The sequence below is a fragment of the Pleurodeles waltl genome, chromosome 7 (assembly GCF_031143425.1).
Source record: "Pleurodeles waltl isolate 20211129_DDA chromosome 7, aPleWal1.hap1.20221129, whole genome shotgun sequence".
Lineage (NCBI taxonomy): Eukaryota > Metazoa > Chordata > Amphibia > Caudata > Salamandridae > Pleurodeles > Pleurodeles waltl.
Genome location: NC_090446.1, coordinates 1368524772 through 1368545896, shown reverse-complemented (window position 1 = coordinate 1368545896; position 21125 = coordinate 1368524772). Strand labels below are relative to the sequence as shown.

At 45.9% G+C, this 21125-nt stretch overlaps 1 protein-coding gene across 1 annotated transcript; it reads right to left on the bottom strand.

Annotated features, from left to right (window-relative positions):
• Positions 1–600: 600 nt before the first annotated feature.
• Positions 601–19177, bottom strand: PRL (prolactin). Its single transcript, XM_069202047.1, has 4 exons — positions 19032–19177; positions 16085–16192; positions 15439–15618; positions 601–789 (listed from the first exon to the last, which is right to left on the bottom strand). Exons 1-4 carry the CDS (start codon positions 19173–19175, stop codon positions 601–603), a joined length of 621 nt encoding a protein of 206 aa, XP_069058148.1. The 5' UTR covers positions 19176–19177.
• Between the last annotated feature and the right edge of the window lie 1948 nt (positions 19178–21125).

Below are 21125 nucleotides of genomic sequence, written 5' to 3'. Positions count from 1 at the left end.
GTGATATGCATCGATTAGAGTGGGGGTACAGCAAGGCAGATCACCCGCCTCCATCTTTCAGCCTTTTTCTCTCTCCCAAAAAAAATAATATATATATATATATATATATAGGTAGATATATATATATTTATATCTATAGATAGATATATATATTTATCTATATATATAGAGAGAGGGGCTGATAGATTGATAGATGATGAGTGATCTCATGGGTTTTACAGATAAGGGGGGGGCACTGCTGTTCTCTGAACAACCCCTTTTGGATAGACACAGATTGTGGTTCATCTTTAAGAGATTAACACTTATGCTAAGACAAGGTAGGACAATTCAGTTTCACGTAATATACTCAAGGTTTGAGGAGCTGGGATATTAGGGTCCGTGGGCACTGTAATAAAAAGAGACTCTGCAGCATGTTATATGTTTTTGGAGAAAGGATAATTGAGGCAGAGGAGGTAATAGAAGGATGACCGAAGAGAACTCTTAACTGAATGAACAAACGTGTATACACCTGATATGGAAAGCTGCTCTGTAAGGCACTGCCACACAACAATGGCAGCCAAGGTGCCCGTGTCTGCGACTGGAGTTAAGGGTAATTGTCTGCTAGCAGCTGCCTTTATGCACCAGACGACATTTGAGAAGTTTCAGATAGTTGTCGATCTTGTGGGAGTCCCTTCGAAAGCAGTGCAGCAGATGGTAGAAGGCAAATAGGCGGGAATTGTCATCAGCCACCGCTGTGTGGGCCGGCCCCAGCCATTGCGGAAAAACTGTGTTTCCTGGAGCGCTCTGGATCTAAACCGGAAAAGAGAAGTTTTTAGTTATTAACCCTTTTCTACGCTCATAAGAATCATTCCTTCATCTCCAGCCCATGTATACTTTTTGTTTTTAGTCTTTGGGTAAACACGCATGCTTGAATATCTTCCAGGTCCGGTAGATCTCTAGGATTCTCAGTCTCAAAGTGTGTTAGCCCCAGGCACAGTAGTAATCCTGCCGGAACCAAGAGGACAACCACTCAAAGTTGGAGAAGAAGCCACCCCCTGCCTATGCCTGCAGATAGTGTTATGATTAGGTAGTCCAAGATCTGGCTCTTTTAAACTAAGTCACTTGGATTATCTTGTGATATCAAACACAGTGCAGTAAAAACAGAGACAGACTGGTACCACTCTTTCTTCTAAGGAAAGTGAAAACATTTCTTCCAGCAAGCGACTTCCAAACTGCTGTTCCAGCCCTTGTACTCTGCCATTTGGATGGTGGTAACGCCCTGCTCCATAGTCTTGTAGTCGGCACACTGTCACCCCTTAAAGGCTTCCCACACACCCCAGAACGTCTCATCCAGGGCCTGAAGAAATATGATCATATCACACCAATCCTGATAGAACTGTATTGGCTCCCCTTGCCGGCCTGTATCACCTTCAAACTAGCTGCATCATTTACAATGTCCTCATGAACAGCACCCCTACTTATGTTGCAGACAAGCTTGCTGTCTCCGGTGGTTCTAAGCACACTCGCAGCCAGAACGCTGTCAAACTACTGGTTAAGAAGTTTAAAAAAGAAAATACAAGGCAGCAGTCCTTTTCCATCAATGAGCTCAGTATATGGAACAACATCCCTGTATCAGCTAGGACCACCAACCCTCCCCCAATTTATGAAATAGCTAAAGATTCACCACTTAAAGAGCACTATATCACAATGCATTAGCAGCCAACAGACCAGCTACCTCTCCTATCACCCGTTGATGTCCTGTTAGTCTTTGACCCTGTACGGTGCTCTGCTGCTTTTCAGCTAGTTTTGTGCTAGAAAAATACCACATACATACGTAAAGATTTCCACTGTGACTTGATGGCTGGCTCGGATGCAAAATGTAGGAGTACCATTTTTCTCGGAATTGGGCTGGAGTACCGCAGCACTCACTGCATATGGCAGATTAGAAAACATTCCTCTCATGTCTTCATCCACTGTACTACTACAGTGCTACCTGGCCTAGCCTCAGCAGCCACTAGAGCTTGTGGTAAAGCGCTGACATAGTGTGGTGTCGCCTTTGGTGATGTAGTGGTACAAGTTCCTAAGGTGTTCGTTTATCCTCTAAGCCACTGTAATCACTACAATAAAGCCCGACATGTTTGGGTTGCTACTTCAGTTTCATAAATACACGTTTCCAAGATCCATACAACTTCTGACCTCGGCCCAGAGCTTCCTCTGTGTTTTATCTTGGACCTGCAGTGATGACAGCCCAATTGAATCGTCTCAATGAGGCTTGATTGTAATAACTCATATACCTACATTTGCAGTTCACATTGTTCCGGAACACCATAGTCTATGATTACACAGTGGCTTAGGGGATCAACGAACACCTCAGGAACTTATGCTCCCTTTCCACTGCCCCTTAAGTCCCTCTCATGCCCCCTGCTTGTCGTATAATGTATTTTAACATATGCCAGCATGATTGTTGGGAAATCTGAAGCTCATAGCCCCCAATCTTACTGACCAAGCTATGCCCATGGGTTTCAGAACACTAATTATCATGATTGGGATATACAGTGGCAACAGGTGTACACATATCTGTAGCAGGAGGCCAATGATTGAGGGACTAGCAGGCCTGCAATATAGAAGGACAGACAGATTGCAAGATGTAGGCAACAAATGCATACAGTAGTCACAGTTTTTAGCAGTTCAGTCAATCATCAGTTGTGAAAAAAGACGAAATAGGTAACAAATTAAAACCAGTAAAATTCATTGAAAAGACATGAGTTAGGAAAACAAAGATAATGCAGTATCTTGGCAAGTAGACGTACAAAAAGAATCATGTGATGTAATGATATTCATGAGTCTATCTTATTCCTGATCCTAATAGCACCAGGCAGAACAGATTAATAATAGGATGTCCCGGACAGGCTTCTGTCCGCTCGTGATTGTCCATGTTTGTCCTCATGCACAGCCGATCCAGCTAATTTTGGATCCACACGACTTGGTTATTTACACTTCTGCTCCCCTAGATCTTCTGCCGTCTAGCTACACTACACACCTACTCGCCTTACTCACCTTCCACTTTGCTATCTGGGTATTGTAATACTGTTCCTTTGATTATGCTGTAAATTGTGATATAGATGTGTACCACATCATAGTGTGGGATTTACTCTCCGATTATGTTCCTGAAATGTCAGTGAAACTGCCCCCAACGCTGTGTTTGTTGTTGTTGTATTGCAAGACAATAGCTGATGACATACATAAAGGATTATCCAGTAACTGTAGAAAAACAAAGGCAGGTTTATACTCTGTAAAATTAGCAACTTCAACTACTGGGATAAGAAATCTAGTTCCAAGTGATACATAAAATTTGCATAAATACATAAAATGCTAGGTTGTTTTTGAAGTTGCGCCACAAGGACAGAAGTTTAAAACATCAGACTCTAATCTCCCCTTTGGAAATGTAAAGGAATAATACACAATACCCATTCTTTCCTCTCAAAAGGGAACAGTCCCAGGTATCTGATAGAGACTTCTAGTTGCAGATTCCTTACCTTTTGAATTTCCGCAGGTGTCAGTCTGGATCCGGAGACTTTTCTTTGAGCAGTACCCTTGCGCGCCGTTAGGTGGCTTTGACTCCACGTCGTCTGGTTCGCCGGATATGACATTGCTGGTGGTATGTAGGTGCAGCCCCGGGACGCTGATATCCGTTCTTTTCTTTCCACGCCAGCCTACGAGCAGATCTGAAGAAGAGCTACTCCTACAGTCACTTTGTGACTGGACTTTCTACTTTTGTCAAAGCTTGTTCTGGTGTGTCAAGATGTCGTCATGGAAGATCGGATTCAAGCCCTGCGACTCCTGTCATCGGATGATGTCCGTGATATCTGCATTGTGTGTGTCTCTGTTGTTTGGAGTGAGACCATGACCCGAAGTCGTGCTCTGAGTGCCGGGCCATAAACCAGAAGGCTTTGAGGAAATGGTCCCTAAAGCTGCTTGCGGACTGGTGCTCAGCTCCTCGTCGCTCCCGGTCTCAGTTCAGAGAAAGGCCCAGAGACTGCTTGCGGAGCCTACACTCTTAGTCGTCCCACTCAAAATCTTCCAGATGTTTGGGTAAGCACAATAAGAAGGTGAAGAAGAGCAAGCGTTCTTCGACTTCACCCCGTTGGACAGATGACGCGACGTGGGAAAATGAGCGTCGTCACTCTAGGCCTCCGTCTTCAGCGCCTACTTATAGGTCGGCTCCACGCCTCCCTGAGTTTCTGGGAGCCGGAGCCACCCCTGCCCAATTACAAGAATTTTACGAGGCCATGCCTCATCTTTGGCCAGTCTGACCCTTCCGGAATGCTGTCGGGCCCCGCAGGGTCAGCAGGGCCCCCATCAGGTTCCACGCCACAGCTTCGGCCTTGGCTCCAGAGGGCACCCAGGGATCTGTTCCCAGATCCAAATTGTCGTCGGTCGTGCTGTCACGACCTTCCCTGACAACGGTTCAGGTGTTGTTGCTCCCGATGCCACCCAGGCCCATAGTCAGCATCAATCCCATCCTCATCGTCGACTCTGACACAGAGCCAGGCCGGCGTCCCTCAACACCGATTCCGACTTCAACAGGGATCTTGCTTCCAGGTCAGATCCCCGGACACTTATTCTTATGGGTATGATAAGGGTATGGAGGAGTCACTGGACCCTTTAGAATACCAGCTTGATGACCCCATGGACTGGGCTCAGGACCTGGGTGAAGCCAGGTGAGTCTGGCATGCTTTCTACCCCTACTGTGGACACGGAAGAGGAAGCTTCTTATTCATTGTTGGTGAGGAGAGCAGCCGAGGTCCTGGGCCTCAAGCTGCCTTTGGTGGCTGTCAGGCCTAACCTCCTGACTGAGATGCTTCAACCTGGAACTTCGTCTTCAGAACTCCTTTTGCTCTTTAATGAAGTCCTGCTGGGGACTTGGTCCAAACTCAGCATAGGGGCTCCTGTTAATGGGACAATCGCCTGCCGCCATAGGCCAGCGCCTAATGACTCTGTATTCCTGATGCAACATCCCACCCCTGAGAGCTTGGTTATACAGGCCTCTAAATCCTCAGGTGCATTCCCTTCCCTACCCCCGAATGGGGAATCCAAAAGACTGGATCAGATTGGGAAGAGAATGTTTTCTTAATCCAGTTTGGCATTGTGGTTTGTGAACATCGCATGCCTTTTGAGCCTTTACACCCATTCCTTATGGGACACAGTAGCGCAGGTGCTGCCACAGGTCCCGGAGGAGACCCGGGCAATTCTCTCTCAAGCTGTTGCTGACGGGCGAGATGCAGCGAAGTTCATGATATGCTGCGGACTGGATACTACCAACTCAATAGGTAGATCTGTTGCATCGACTGTGGCCTTGAGGCGCCATGCTTGGTTGAGGATGTTTGGCTTTTCAGGGGATGTCCAGGTTGCGCTTATTGACATGCCCTTCGATGAAATCCATCTCTTCGGAGACAAAGCAGACTCCGTGCTCAAGTGCTTTAAGGAGTCCCGGGCTATGGCCCGGTCCCTGGGCCTCACCGCTGCTCTTCTCCCCCCTCAGTCTACTTTTCGCCCCTTTTGTGGCTACGGAAGGAGTGCCCAACCACATCCCTTTTTCCTCCAGCCTCCATGCTGCCCAGCCTGTGCGTGGCCAGGGACATGGGATCCAACATCCTTGTGGATCAGGAGGCCAGCAGTCTGCCCAGTCCACCACCCCTCCCGTTCCAGCCTCCAAACCTTCCTAGTCTGATGCTTCCCCCTCAGGGACCAGTTGTAGGCAGGATTCGCCATCACCTCCCCCACTAGCAATCCATCACGCCAGACAGGTGTGTTTTGCAAATAGTCCGAAGGGGCTACTCCCTCCCGTTCATGACTACCCCTCCAACCATGCCACCATCCTACGATTGGATGATGGGAGATCACCTAGCACTTCTCCGCGAGAAAGTTATGGCTCTCTTGGCCAAGGGAGCCATAGAAAGGGACCCTGTGCTAGAAGTAGGTTGTGGTTGTTATTCGTGCTACTTTTTGGTGCCCAAAAAGGACTAGGGCCTCTGCCCTATCCTACACCTCTGGTCCCTCAATCTCTTCCTCAAGAAGGATAAGTTTAAAATGCTCCCTCTGGCTCAGGGCCTATCTGGCCTGGACCCAGGAGACTGGATGGTAGCATTGGACTTGCAGGACGCATATTTACATGTTCCCATCCTGCCTGCCCACAGACGTTACTTGCGTTTCATGGTAGGCCAATAGCTTTTTCAGTTTACTATGCTCCCCTTTGGTCTCAGCAGCGCTCCCCCTGATGCTCACCAAAGTGATGGCGGTGGTTGCAGCTCATCTGCGCAGGTCAGGGGTTTCAGTTTTCCCCTACCTCAATGACTGGCTGTTGAAGGCTGACTCGCCTCCCCCCTCCAGACTACGGTGGACCTCCTGCTTTCACTGGGATTACCTATAAACGTGCTGAAGTCACACCTGACTCCCTCTCAGATGCTCCCTCTCATCTGAGTTGTTCTGGACACAGTGCAGTTTCAGGCCTATTCCCCAGAGCGGTGACTACAGGATATTCAGGCTATCAAACCGATGTTTTAGCCTCTATCCTGGATTTCGGTGAGAATTACTTTGAGGCTGCTGGGCCTCATGGCCTCCTGTATCCTGCTGGTGACACATGCCAGATGGCATATGTGGGCTGTGCAGTGGGACCTGAAGTTTCAGTGGGAGCAGCATCAGGGAAATCTCTCCGACTTGGTCCAGATCTCGGATGGAACTGCGCAAGATCTGCAGTGGTGTCTTTTGAACCGCAATTGAGTCAGAGGCAGGTCCCTCTCCCTTTCCCAACCTGAAAGGGAGAATGGGATGGGGCGGCCACATGGGAGAGGTGGAGATCACAAGTGTCTAGTCTCCGGTGGAGTCCAGGCTCCATATCAGTCTTTTGTAGCTCAGGGTGATCAGCGTAGCATTGAAAGCATTCTTTCCCTCTCTCAAACGGAAAGTGGTGCAGTTGTTCACGGACAACACCACTGCCATGTGGTCCTGCAGCAAGCGGGGTGAGGTTGTGGATCCTTTGTCATCAGGCTGCGCACCTCTGGACATGGCTGGAACATCAGGGCATACCTCTGGTGGTTCAACATCTGCCTGGTTGATCATGAATGGCATCTCCTTCTGGAGGTGGCGCAAGGTCTCCTTCAGAAGTTGGGGAGAGCCTTGGCTAGATCACCTCCACAGAGACCATGCAATATCAGCTGTTTTGCGCGTTGGAGTTTCCAAAGCGGCACTCACTCTTTGACGCTTTTCATCTCAAGTGGAACTCAGGTCTCCTTTCCGCCTATACCACTTCTGCCCAGAGTTCTCAAGAAGACGCAAGAACGACTGGGTCCAAGTCATTCTTGTGGCTACGGACTGGGCACAGAAAGTCTGGTATCCCAAGCTCTTCAGCATGGCCATCGATCTTCCAATCAGCCCCTTTGGGAGGATCTTTTGTCGCAGCAGCAGGGGATGGTCCAGTCTCCGCCTTCTTGCATGGCGATTGAGCGGCGGCAGTTGAGAGCTTTTGACCTTCCTCACGAAATCTGTAACATCTTGGCAGCCAGGTGTCCATCCACCAAAACAGTATAGGCATTTGTGGCATGGTGCACAAATAATTCTGTTGACCCTCTCTAGCTGCGGTCCTCTTATTTTTTCTTTCTCTGACCCAGCAGGGCTCTGCTTTGGGCAGCCTAAAGGGTTACTTGTCTGCTATCTCTGCTTTCCTGATATTACCTGACCAACTCTTGTTTAAATCTCCTCTCGCTGGTAGATTCCTGAAGTGTCTTACCCATATGTTTCCTCCTTCACAATGCCCCAATGGGATTTGAGCTTGGTTCTTACTTTTCTGATGTGTGTTCCTTTTGAGCCACTTCATAACAGTCCCCTTAGGCTTCTTACTTTAAAGACAGCATTCCTTGTAGCCATCACTTCTGCCCGCAGGGTCAGTGAGCTGCAGGGTCTTTCCTCAAAGCCACCCTTAATTTCCATCCACCCTGACAAGGTAGTGCTTCGTACCAGGGCTTCCTTTTTACCAAAAGAGGTCACCTCTTTTCATATAAGCCAATCCATCACTTTGCCTACTTTTTACGCACTCCCACATCATTCTAGGAAAGAGGAGAGACTCCATCGCTTGGACCCAAAAAGAACGTTGGCGTTCTATTTTGATCATACCAAGGAGTTCAGGGTGGATGATCAACTCTTTGTGGGTTATGTGGGTGTGAAGAAATGTCGGGCAGTGCAGAAAAGAACCATCTCCAGATGGGTTGTTCTCTGCATTAAAATGTGCTATACATTGGCTAAGAAAAAACCCCTGCAGGGTTTGCGGGCTCACTCCCCCAGAGCAACAGCTGCAACCACTGCATTAGCACCGGCGTTCCAGTCCTGGATATCTGCCAGGAAGCAACGTGGGGTTCATTGCACATGTTCATCAAATACTACTGCCTAGGCAGTCCGGTCCAGAGGGACAGGTACTTTGCCCTTTCGGTCCCACAGGACTTCCTAGTATGATCTTGGTTCGCAGAACCACCTCCAGGGAGGGTAGTGCTTGGGTATCTATTCAAAGGCTAAGGAATCTGCAACTAGAAGTCTCTATCAGATGAACAAGTTACTTATCTTCGGTAACAAATTATCTGGTAGATACATATTCTAGTTGCAGATTTCTAACCGACCTCACAGTCCTTAATTAGGCTACGTCTGCACAATGATTAGACCCAATAGCTAACTAAAGCAGAGTAGAGCAAGCTGAATTGCAGCCTACAAGTTGGATAGACCCAATTCTTAATGGCATGAATAGGAGTGCTATTAACCATCAACAAAATATTTTCTTTCCCCCAACCTGTAAAACTCTGAGATCACCAAAGCCCTAAATACCTGGACTGTAACATACTGAAGTAGCACACTTCGGATTGTATAATATAACCATATGTGGTAGATATCTGTAGGGATACAAAAGACACCACGAAAGGTGGTGGGACCAGCAGGTACCGATGTTATGTTATTAAGTTTATATAGCGCAATATCTGCCATGAGGCCTTTATGCTGACAACTCAATCGCAAGAAACACAACATCAAATAATTCAGGCTCTGAATAACCATGTTTACAAGGCTTTCGGAATGTCACTTCCTGTGCACACACCCGTATATTCAACGGCAGGTTGTTCCATAGTTTTGCTCCTTGAAAAGACAGGGTTCTTTCTCCCCATCTTGCCTTTCTAACTCTAGGAACCTTAGCCAAACTTGCTAAAGAGGATGTCAAGATGATCCTCAAGGACAAGAACGCCTGGACCTTCATAAAATCATGGTTAACAGAAAACGTGTGGCTCTTAGTAAACTTGGGCCCCAATACCAAGACGTAAGATTTTGAATCGTTTGTGGTTGATCTTGCCCATTCATATGGCACATAAAGTTTTTAAAAAGTTTGTTGAGGCCATTAGCCCTGTTGCCCATCAAACCAGTGTACTCTGCATACCAAAGAGTGGGAATGAGTTTAGATTTTTCCCTGCGTAAGTCCTTGTTTATTTCCAATAAGGTGTTTGAGATCATTAATGTAGGAAATAAACTAGATTGGGGCAAATGCACAATATTATTGGAGGCCCTAAGAAAGTCTGATAGAATCACTGCATTCACCCTTCATGCCATAACGTACCCTGTCACACCTCACAATGTAAATTGTGTAGAAAAGCCACAAGGCCTATGTTGACCCTCATGTCAACAAGTAATGACTAAAGTTTAGATCTTTTGGGTCTGTCAAAAGCTTATTTTATGTCCATAAAAGCCAGATGAGTTGAACATTTTTACTGACATATACTTATTTATGAGGAGGTGGAGATTCTGACACTATTCCACTGTCCCTGAACCGGCTCTTAAACCATACATACCCCCAAAAAAATATTTTTATTCTCTGTCCTGGCTAGTAGTCACTCCAGGGTAACACACCCAGCCACCTTAACCACCAAATCAATTAGACAGATGGGACACTTTCACCCTCTTTCAAAACGGAAATAATGGTAGGCTGGAACCAAGAGACCCACTTAGGGGAACTACTTCCAGCATTAAGTACTCTAGTTACTATGGCGGTCCATAAATCAACACTGTTCTTAAAGAGATCCATGGGTTAGTTAGCCATTCAGTGACCTACGAATGTGAACAAAGTGGCATAGGTTTAAATAGCTGCATATGAAAATCTCATTTAGTCGAAGATAGCTGATGGGAAGCACTTGGCGCTCAATTTATAGATCATAGGCATTGCAACCTTATAGATCAGTCATAATATGGGGTGAGATCATTTATAGATGTAGAGAAGACTTGCTAAAGACTAAACTCACACAGGTGTAGGAGAATAGAGAGTAAAGTGTTGAACTAGCAAAGAGTGCAGACGCTGCATGGTTAGGCATCCAGTGTAGTTGTTTCGAAAATAAAAAATTATTTGGGTTTTTTTTTTTTAAATTGAAAAGAGGGAGCATTCTTGATAGAGTGAGTGCATTCCATATTCTGGGGTCATTATCAGATAAGGGCCTTGAAATCATGGTCTTTAAAAAGGACAATGGGACAGATCTACCTTTGAGATTAATAGCTCAGCATACCATAATCGTGAGCCCTTTGATGTAGGCAAAAGGTTACTTACCTAATTTTTAGTATTGGTGATAAACCTTGCAGCAGCTTAAAGCATAGCTTTTACTAGAGTTGGTCAGTTTTTCAGGAGGCTGGTGAGATGGGTAGAGCCATAGTTAGGTCACAAAATAACCATGCCCTGAACTGCTAGTTTCAAATCCTAAAGTGAGAGGACATGTTTAAGATTCCAGGATTTATGACAGTAGAATCTGGCAGACTTGGCCACAGTTTTGAATTGGCCCTTAAGGTTTAAGTTTGGGAGCATGGGTCGACCTCTTGCAGAAAAAAGGTGCATCAGTTGATCTGACATGGTCCCTGCCTTTTAAATAGTATCAGCTCTTTTTAGTTCCAGAGCCACAGAAAGCCATATGGATGGAATAGGTAATTTCTATCCATGGCTTGTATACTTGGGACATCATTCAATACAGCCCTCACAAATTAATTCACTATTTCTTTATTGAATTGGTCGTACATTACGTTCAAATCAAGTGTAATGTTGGTGCAATCAATATTGCATATAAAGGAGCTCCGACCCTGCAAGGGGCCGTAAACTGGAGTTTGGAAGGACTTCTCAACACAGGGATATCCAGGATTTACTCATAACCACAAATCTCGCAAAAGGGGGTATGTTGTCTGACAGGATTAGTAACAATAAAAACAATCAATAAATCAATCAGTCATGGGGTTCTTGTAGAGTGTGGGCTTGTCACCCTGGGGGACTTTAGGCGCTGTGGTGGTGGTTCTGCGAGTCTGGCCCGGCGGGAGATGGTGGCAAAGAGCCAGGTTTTGTACTGCTTTTGGAAGTCCTCTAGTGAGTGGGGTGTGCGTAGGCCGTTCCAGGACTTGGCGGTGAGGTAGAAGGATCACCCTCCCAGTCGTTCATGGCGGATGTTGGCCAGGGCGAGGAGGGCTGATCGGAGTACTCGGTTAGGTTGATGCTATGTGAGGCAGTTGTTGAGATAGGTGGGTCCAGAGTTATTGACGGCCTTGTAGGTGTGAGTAGCTTGAAGAGACAACTGTGCTGTCCCGGCAGCCAGTGGAGGGCCCTGAGGTGTGGAGAGATACTTGTTCTTCTGGGGACATTGAGAATGAGTCTTACCACAGCGTTCGGATGGTCTGGAGGTGGTTGGTGAGCTACTTCATGGTTCCAGCGTAGAGTGTGTTACCGTAATCGAGGCAGCTGGAGATGAGGGCCTGGGTGACTGTTTTCCTAGTGGAGAGGGGTATCCAGTGAAAAATCTTGCAGAGTGTGTGGAGGAGATGGCGTTGATCTGTTGTTTCATGGTGGGTTGGGTGTCCAGGATTATTCCGAGGTTGTTTGTGTGGCTGGAGAGTGTTGCAGGGGGGCCAAGAGCTGTAGGGCGCCACGGGTTGACCCAGGGGGAAGGATTGCAGTTTTGTCGGAGATTAGCTTGAGGCAGTTGGTCTTCATGCAGGCAGCGATGTCGGTCTTGGAGTTTCAGAAGTTGGATTGTGTGGAGGTGTCGGCGTCAGTGAGAGAGAGAGGATTAGGTGGGTGTCATCGGCATAGGAGACAATGTTGGGTCTGTGGGAAGTGACTGTCTCCTCGAAGAATAATTAGTGAGGTCCAAGCACTTGTTCTCTTCACGAGTTCTAAAACTACACTGTGGAGAATGCCTTTGTAAAATATGGTGAGGTGCATTGCACATATGCTTTCAATATTTATGATACCCTGCCCTTATATGCGATACAGGGATCCCTTATGAAAATCCAGATATTAGTGCCTTTTCTTTCCAGGTTTTCTTGGCATTAACATGTTAAAAACCGATAAACAAGGAAAGCAGAAGGCAGAATCCAGGTGTGACACATTTAACAAGCAAGGACAAAATATAACTTGCGCTCTACTTAGTCAACCTGTAGGCTAACTACACGATGCATCAGAGTTTGCCTGTAATTGCTAAGTATGGACCCATTAAAAGAGTAATTCTCCCTCGTAATGAGAATGTAATAGTACAAGAAGAGCAACCAAGATCTATTTTTAGGCTTAGGTTCTCAGTGGACCCCATCTATTAAATGGGGCTGGTGCTAAAGGAGCATTGGCCCTCGTTTTGAAAGAAACAAAAAAGAATACCGTCTTGGAACATAGGTAAGCCTTCTGGCATTGCCACGTGCAGACCAACACAAACCTTCCACATCCAGCAAACATTTTGGGACACCTTTTAACTGGGCAGTTGTAATGCTTTCTAGTACCACATAACTGGTTGTCCGTGTGGGAATCCGAGTTTAATACTATGCATGTGAGAGAAACAGCATCTTTAAATACCTGGGATGTGGACAGTGGGATGAATTGCGAATAGAGGATGTGTGGGAGGCAGCTACATTGGTTGTAACCAATCAGTTTGCATTTTGACCCCATGAACCTATCACATCTGTTAGACTGGCTTTGGTGTGTAAGGCTGCAGATAGGATGCTTAAGAGATTTAGGGCCACATGTACCAAAGGATTTTACCCATTCTGTGTCTATGGGAAAAACCTTTCGTACATCTGGCCCTTAGTTTCTGACTGCAGGTGGCGGAGATGGGCAATTATCGCTCTTTCTCAAGATGGTCCCTGGGGGCCCTCAGTCATACGCGATTTCACCCTGTATTCAGCCTTTATATGTCCCCCTCTTTCGGGTGCTGGAGGGCCTACGTGTTAAGTCAGAGTCCTAGACAGGTGACACCCATCTCTTATTACATGTACAGCCCACAAGGGTTTCCATGTAGACCCTTGAGGAAGAATATGATGGGTATTTGTTGCTGTAATTTTGCCGATCTTTAAAGCCCTTGCTTGATGGGAGAGAAACTCACACTTTGTACCAAAGTTTAAAAAAATGGACTTCATTTTGTTGTTACCTTAACTTTTCATCTACATATCCCTGCTGTTTATAAACCCCATAATGCAGATCCTGCTTCTGCTGTTGCTGTGCCACAGATCTGCATTCTCAGCGCATCCTTCCGTTCGAGCTTCGGCCATACTTACGTGTTGCATAGTAGACTTGCTAAATATTTGGTGGCTAAGCTTCAAGTTGCACAAAATGCTGGCTTATTTAGCATTTAAGAACGAATGGGCATATATGTCTCTCCTGAGACCTGGTGTGGCTGCACAAGCACACCAATCTGTCAGTCATAACCAGTGCTTTAGGGAAATCAGAGCTGTTCATTCCACTACTTTTGTCCCATTCGTGCCAAAATAGTGACTTATTTGTTACCCAGTGAATGGCTGTTGCAGCTCGGATACTAATCCCAAAATGTGTCTGCTGCCATGAGCTGCTCAAGGGGCCAGTGCGGGTTCTAAGAGTCATGAGTTCAGATCCTGCCTTCATAAACACCAGTGGCCACCGTCCGTGGAAGGGTCTGGTCAGCGGCATGTGAGAGTGAAAAAAGCCATAATTACAACGAAAGTAATGAACATTGAAAGCCTGCAGATGCTCAGCATTTCAGTTAAATTGCGAAAGGTTGCATTTGGGTTTAGGGTTAGAAATAGAACAAGTGTTATTAGCAGGGTGACCATTGGGGTTACGGTAAGCTTTGAGAGTTGATGCTATACTTTTGTCATTGTCACATTTTTTGTTTTTTAACAATCCAAAAAGGCCGCACTCTCGAAGGTTGGTGTGTTTAAGCAACATCCATTTATTCGCATTTCTTCAGACTTCACGACAAGTGATTCCGTCTCTTTATACACCTGTTGGTAATGCGTGGCTTATATACACATCAATTGCATTCTGGGATACGTAGTTCAATGCCTCACACACTGGGATACCATTAGTTAATTTGTTAATTCTATTGGGAATAGCTACACAATTTCACCCCCCACTTTAATATTACACCCCCAACGGTTGAATATCCTTCTTCACGAAGCATAGTGCCAATTCATATCGTTGTTCACGAGGCACCGGGCCGCTACCAGAATAGATCCAAGAACAAATTCCTTTCAATGCCTCAGAGTGAAAACTGGCAGACTGCAAATGATGTGTATAAAAGTCCCGCATTAACAGCAGGTGTAGAAAGAGACGGAATCACTTTGTCGTGAAGTCCGAAGAAATTCTAATAAATGGATATTGATAAAACACAACAACCTCCGAGAGTGAAGCGTTTTTTGATTGTTCAATGAATATGGGTCGCTTTGCAGACCAATTGCTTTGAAAAATATATATATTTATTAATATTCTTCAGTGCTAAATTCGTTGACGTGGTAACCTTGTCCGCACAACAGGCACAAGAAAGTGTAGTGTTTCTATCTGTGCTTTTAACGTATAGAATGAGGTCAGAGGGACTGGAATGCGGGGTGTTGAGGGGCTGTCACAGGCTGTATGGTCCTTTATATCCGTGATTAATACATGATTACCTTGCGAATAAAGTACTCGTGTTTACAGTGACGGCCTTCGTTGGTTCTCTCACAAAGTAAGTTGGTGTATGTGTTTACTGTAAAGGGTTGATAGCAGCCTGTTGATGAAGGAATATCTGCGCTGTACAAGCAGTGCTTAATTTGAGCCGGTGGTTTCCAGTGCGCAGCACTGGCATGTATTTTTGAGGCCCGGTACTTATTTTTCTGCCTCAAGCATTTACGGCGCGCAAAAGACACATATGGGAAAAAGAAAGGAAGAGAAAAACGAAAAACCGTCACAAAGGGAGAAAGCAGAAAGCTGCAAGAGTAAACTAAATGGGCGGGGAGTGGCTGCAAAGGGATTAAAGAGGCCCGAGATGGCTTCAGGATTACGCTGCCTCAGTATTCTGCGCTCATACATTTAATTGCAGCAGCCCGTGTTTCAGGGGAGAGCTTTGGGCACCGGCACGTTTTTTATTTACAAATTAAGCAGTGTTACAAGTGCAGCTTCCACATAATACTCACTCGACCAGCGATCTTCTCCATCCCTTCCAGGAGGCGCTTGGTCTGCTCCTCCATGTCCATTGCCTTCAGGACGGTGGTGTCCGGGGCATCGGAGAAGGTCTGTGCCTGTGAGGACAAGTGAAGCAGCGGGACGTTCCAGGAGCGCAGCAGCCTCAGCACCAGCTGCATCAGTTCCTCATGCTGCAGGGAAGCAAGGGCGGAGTCAGTTACAAGCCATCGGTCTTCCTAAGGGCTGGTCAGTGGTAGCTGGCGTTCACGTCAGATGGTGCTGCGGGTATCTAGGTCAGCTACTTGTCTGCTGGGGCTCGCATCTTTTCTAAAAGGGGCACCCAGTGTAGAGAAAACAAGCAGTTCTCTTTATCCGGACCTGCAGTTCTAACAAGAACTAACAATAGGTGTTCCAATCTAGGAGGTTCTTTGATGACTCCACCTTGTGCTTTGAGATGAATTCTCACATCATTCTTCGAACGACCCCTTTAACTACATAGTTTGCATCCCTGCTAGGTGAGTGCGTACTTACTTGAGACGATGACCACAAACCTGCCTCTGGAGTGCGGCGGGGCCTGTATTATCTGGATCCCACAGTGGTACCCATTTACTCATCACCCCCTCTTAACTCTCCCCCTTGTACACAGCTGCTACTCACGTCGATCTGCAGGGCCTGCTCCTTATCCTCCGGGGTGCTCAGGGACGAGGTGTGGCAGCTGTTGATGGCTTTGGCTAGGAATTGTTGGCCTCGCCCGTAACGTTCATCCTGCAAGAAAGTAGAACAGACTCTTTCGTGCCTGATGGTTTGTGCAGATCTGGTGAAACATTATTCACAGCTCGTCAGTTACATCGGTTTTACTCGTCATGGATTATCCCTAAACAACTTTAAGATCCACAAGTTTATTTTTTCAAGTCTTCATCTTATTGTGACTGACACTGGCATTCCTGCCCATGATGCTCACAGGGGTTGTAATGCTTTCAGAGTGGGAAAGTGCACAGCATAGTTGAGTAGCATTAGAGATGACAAAAGCGAGAATGTTATGGTGAGTTTGCTGGGTTTCTGTGAGCTATGCATAGTGGGTCCTATACACTTGTAAGTCGTTGAGAACCTAATGTGTAACTGCCTTTGAAACAGTTCTCTTGAAAAATGTATAATTTGTTCTTCTATATAGACCAGCAACAGGCACATTCGACACAAAGATGTGCAAAGTTTGGTGCTACAAGAAATCTCTTGACTAGGATTTGTAGTAACATACATTTTGTCCTCACCTGTCTCCTCTCTTTCCCATCAATTATTTCCCTTTAGGACTTAAAGCTACTTTGTTAGTGGTAGTTAGTGGTAGTTTAGTGCTACACGAGCAATGTAGCAAATAGTATGTACGGCCAGGTAAGTAGTAATAGAAAATTATACAAATGCAGCTCCCTTGACAATCTGAACTGCCATTTTCAGTTGAAAAATTGACCCAGAGCATTTTTCATTTTTCCTTTCCTACTGACCAGGAGGAAACACAACCTCCGTTCTTTGCCGCTGTGCAACCAAACATTTTTGGCAAATATATGAATAAAGAATGTCATGCACTGGCACAGAAACAGTCACACTTGGCCATGAGAACGCCTCTGGCTTAAAGTGTCGATGGGAACATGGGCCTGTATTTTTAGTAAGAAAACGTACAAGGCTGCCAGGGAGAAGGACATCTGCACATTGGGTTTTGAGAGGGTTCTTGCTTGATATGAAGGATTGACTATTGCAAGGACCTCATGGGCACAGAAAAAGAATCTGAAAGAGGACAGGGCGAGTTGTTGCAATTGGTAACTGAAACCGATTGGATTGCCTTCACTCTTTGTTCCCAAGTTTTAGCTTGCCCACTAAGTGTATTACTGGAATGAAGTGAGCATACACGTGTTCATACGAAGAGACGATGCTGCTCTTGTGGGAGAAGTGGAGCTCAGTGCTTTCTGACTGCATGATTGCCAGACCGAGTGATTTCTCACAATACACTTTGAGGACTTCCGTAAACTTGCAGAGACTGCTTGGATCTTACTCTTCTCTCCATAAGATTAAGATTTTCATTGGTCCAGAGAAGTTAAGACTCAGTACATGGTTTTATGTCTAACCTACAGTGATGATTCCTGCTGGTCTGATAAAAAATATTGCTAGGTTGGCTGAAAGCTCTAGACTACTATACTGCCTGCCTCTACGCTGGTGCAAAGAGATCTGAGCACATAACAACTCTAAGGCTTTGATACACCACCTCCACCCCCTTCCCCCCCTAGGCATTGCATCTCCTTCAATGTGTGCTGCATCACCAGCACCCCCATCTGTTAGCCTTTTACAATAACTGTAAATTGTTTGCATTTAAGGGAGACCTCACTAGCCAACTACAAGTTTTCTTTGATCTTTTTATGATTAGCTTCTAATTGACTAATGTAGGCCATTCGTGGTGTATACAACAACTTCTCAGTTATGTTCTTTTTTATATATTACTACTAAGTTATTCTGTGCCACCAGGTTTACGCCTTATAAAAAACAGTAATAGCGTTATCTAAACTGTTTTGGCCCAAGACTCCCCTTTCCCAACCTTAAAATCATTTGTTTAGACCCTCCTCTTCAAACTTTACTTTTTTCTCAGAATTATTTTGTACTATTTAACTTTTCAGACGTTTGAATGTTATTCAGTCTTCCTATCTGAAGCATCCTTTGGCAGGTACTTGGGTAAAGTGCTACATGTTTTCAGAGACACTACGTGGCTGAGAATGCGTCGGACCTTCTTGCCACAGCCCAAAACCCTCCACGGTATCAGTTTGAGGGCCCCTGTGCTAAAGACCACTGAGGCAATAAAGGCCTAAATATAAATATATAAAAATTAATGTGTATAAATATATAATAATTATATAAAATGAAGAATCACTTATACAAGACTGAGTTGCTGGTAGTTGTATCACGCACTTGCCTTGACGTGCTCCTTGTTGGAGGGATAGGGTACCATGCACTCACAGTTTTGCTTCGTGCATTCCACAACTTTACTCCACAACTTTCTCTGGCCTACTGAGCATTAGCTTGAACGGAAAAACGTGGGGACATTTCCTAGTCTAAGACGAGGCCTACCAGTTTGGGTGGAGCAACCAAGTTGAGCTAATGATCATGGCCATGGTCGATGCAATGGTACCAAGGTAATGGTACAGGTTTGACACTACTTCTTTAGAGGCGGAGTTGTGTCGAAGGCTGGTGTTGCTACCCTCTACCTCTGTTTTTTTTTTTTTGCTTATCAGCTTTCTGATCGAGCTTAACACCTGGCTACTCAGTCAGAACTTGCCCTCCTCTCTTTTTTTTAATGTACATGTATGCACCCAAATAAACCCTATATGTTACAGGTAATACATTTAGAAGTTTGTCATGATATTAGGAACTTATAAAGCGATCTTTCACCCAAAGGACGTCTGGCGCTAGGAAAGCAGGTGGAATTGGGAAAATATTTCATAAAAGATAGTTGTGTGCTGTAGGTTAAGCATTGAGATAGCTGGAAAACTTTGTCAAGATCCCTCCCCACTCCAACAGTCCTCCTGCCCCGAAGATAGATAGCTCAGCTTTGGTACTGCATACTCACAAAGTCCTCAAACACTTCCGTCGAGAGGGCATGGATGTAGTGCGACAGTTTCACTGCCCGGTCGAAGAGGTCTCCGATTAAGATCTGGCACTGGGCGGGGCCGCCGGAGCAAATGGGGACGGAGACAACACCCTTCCTTATCATTAATACATTGAAGACAAGCAGAACTGCCAGTAGTGTACCTGGAAGGACAGAAGGTAGATGAGAAGCACCAAAACACTGCATCACTCAAGGCATCCTCACTGGGGAGCTTCTCCCATGTACATCTTGGGAGCATCCGCTGTTCCTGCAGGGAGGCCCACGCGCCTGCCCCTCTCCCAATCCACCTATCCCATGGGCGGCAGCTCCTGCAGTTGCACCAACGCAAATCCCTTGGACTCATTTTTTTGCTGTATCAGAGAACTGATCGGTATGAAAACCTGCCTCATCCCGCCCATTGCCTATTTTTTAACTGTATTCTCTTCATGCTCGCACATTGTAATGGACTGTATATAACTTTTGTGACAGAGATCTGCTCTGCAAGGGTTGAATGTGCAAGACAAAACAGTGGTTGGACTGGCCCCTGCCAAGGACCTGTAATAAGTCAGGCTTTGATGCAACAGTAACTATGGTAAAGTTGTGCTGAAGTCTCTGTAGCTCGCTGGCTACTCACATGTGCTAACGTAACCATTTCTACTGCCGTACCCAATAACAGCGCACCCCCATCCACAGCCTGATAACCAGAATGAGCATGACTACATACATGCATAGACATCCATATATGTGAATGATCCTAGACAGCCCGTGCATAGGAGTATATTCAAATTTGTGAAATCCCTTTCATACGCAGATGTCCAATGCTAGCTGCCAAATAACGTGCACCGCAGCTACTGTCCATCATGGCCTCCTTCCCTTCGGCACAGCGAGGCAGCCATCTTGAATATTCACCCGGATCCTTACAGATATTTTACTGGTGTGTGCAAACTGGTAATCTTTGGTTTGGGCACTTACTACAACTACGGGGCTTATTCATTTCTGATTCCAGGTTGGGCGGTATTAGCCCAGGTGCAATGGCACATCCGTCAATTGCTCCTCGTAAACCGTGTATCCTGCACTGTTTACCCATAAATTAGATGCTTGTTTTAAAAGTCTTTGGGAACTGGAGTTTTAGAAGATCGAAAGGGTAAGATACTGGGAGAGGTAGAGCTGTGGACAGTTAATTTTAAAGATTTCTTAATTGGTGTGTGCAAGTTAAAATATCTGAGGGTTTACACAGGCCGTATAATTGACCTGCATGGTTAGAAGGTGTGTTTGTTTGCTCTCTGTACCGAACATCTCTGTGCTCTGAATATTTTCGAGATGAAGTGTGCCCACTTGACAGTAACAGAGAGACACACCGTGTCCAGATGGTTAAAGCGCAGCTTGTAGGGCTAGGGTAGCCGGGAAAACGCAGGGTCGTAGCTTCAGGTGGTGGGGGTGTTGCCCCCCTCCCCAATACATGTATTTTCTGATGAATGGTAGGGTACATTAGTTTTCAGTCGGGTATGGTGAAGGGTCTGTCGGAATTCACCTGTGGACGCACACACTGCCAAAAACACACACTCTCTCCTCTCTGTTTTGAAAGCCCTAAAGAATGTTCTTTATTTTACAAAATATTGGGTTTTTCACTTAGGCCCATATTTATAATTTTTGATGCAAATCAGCGCTTGCCCAGATTTGCGTCAAAAAGTTTACCGTCGGCTAAGGCCATTCCAACGCACCAGCCGGGCGCCTTATTTATGGAATGACGTTAGCCGGCGCTGCGGCCTTGTTAGCGTCAAAATAAATGACTCTAACCGGGCAGCGGAGGCGTAGGGAAGAATGGGTGTTGTGCATCAAAGAATGGTGCAAGTAAGGTTAGAGTCAAAAATATTGACTCTAACATGACTAGCGTCATTTTTTTACGTACAACCCCCGTGGAAATAACTCCTGTTTTAGCAAAGACAGGAGTCATGCCCCCCCCTGCCCAATGGCCATGCCCAGGGGACTTCAGTCCCCTGGGCATGGCCATTGGGCACAATGGTATATAGTGGGGCCCAAGTTAGGCCCCCCTATGCCACTTTAAACAAACAAAAA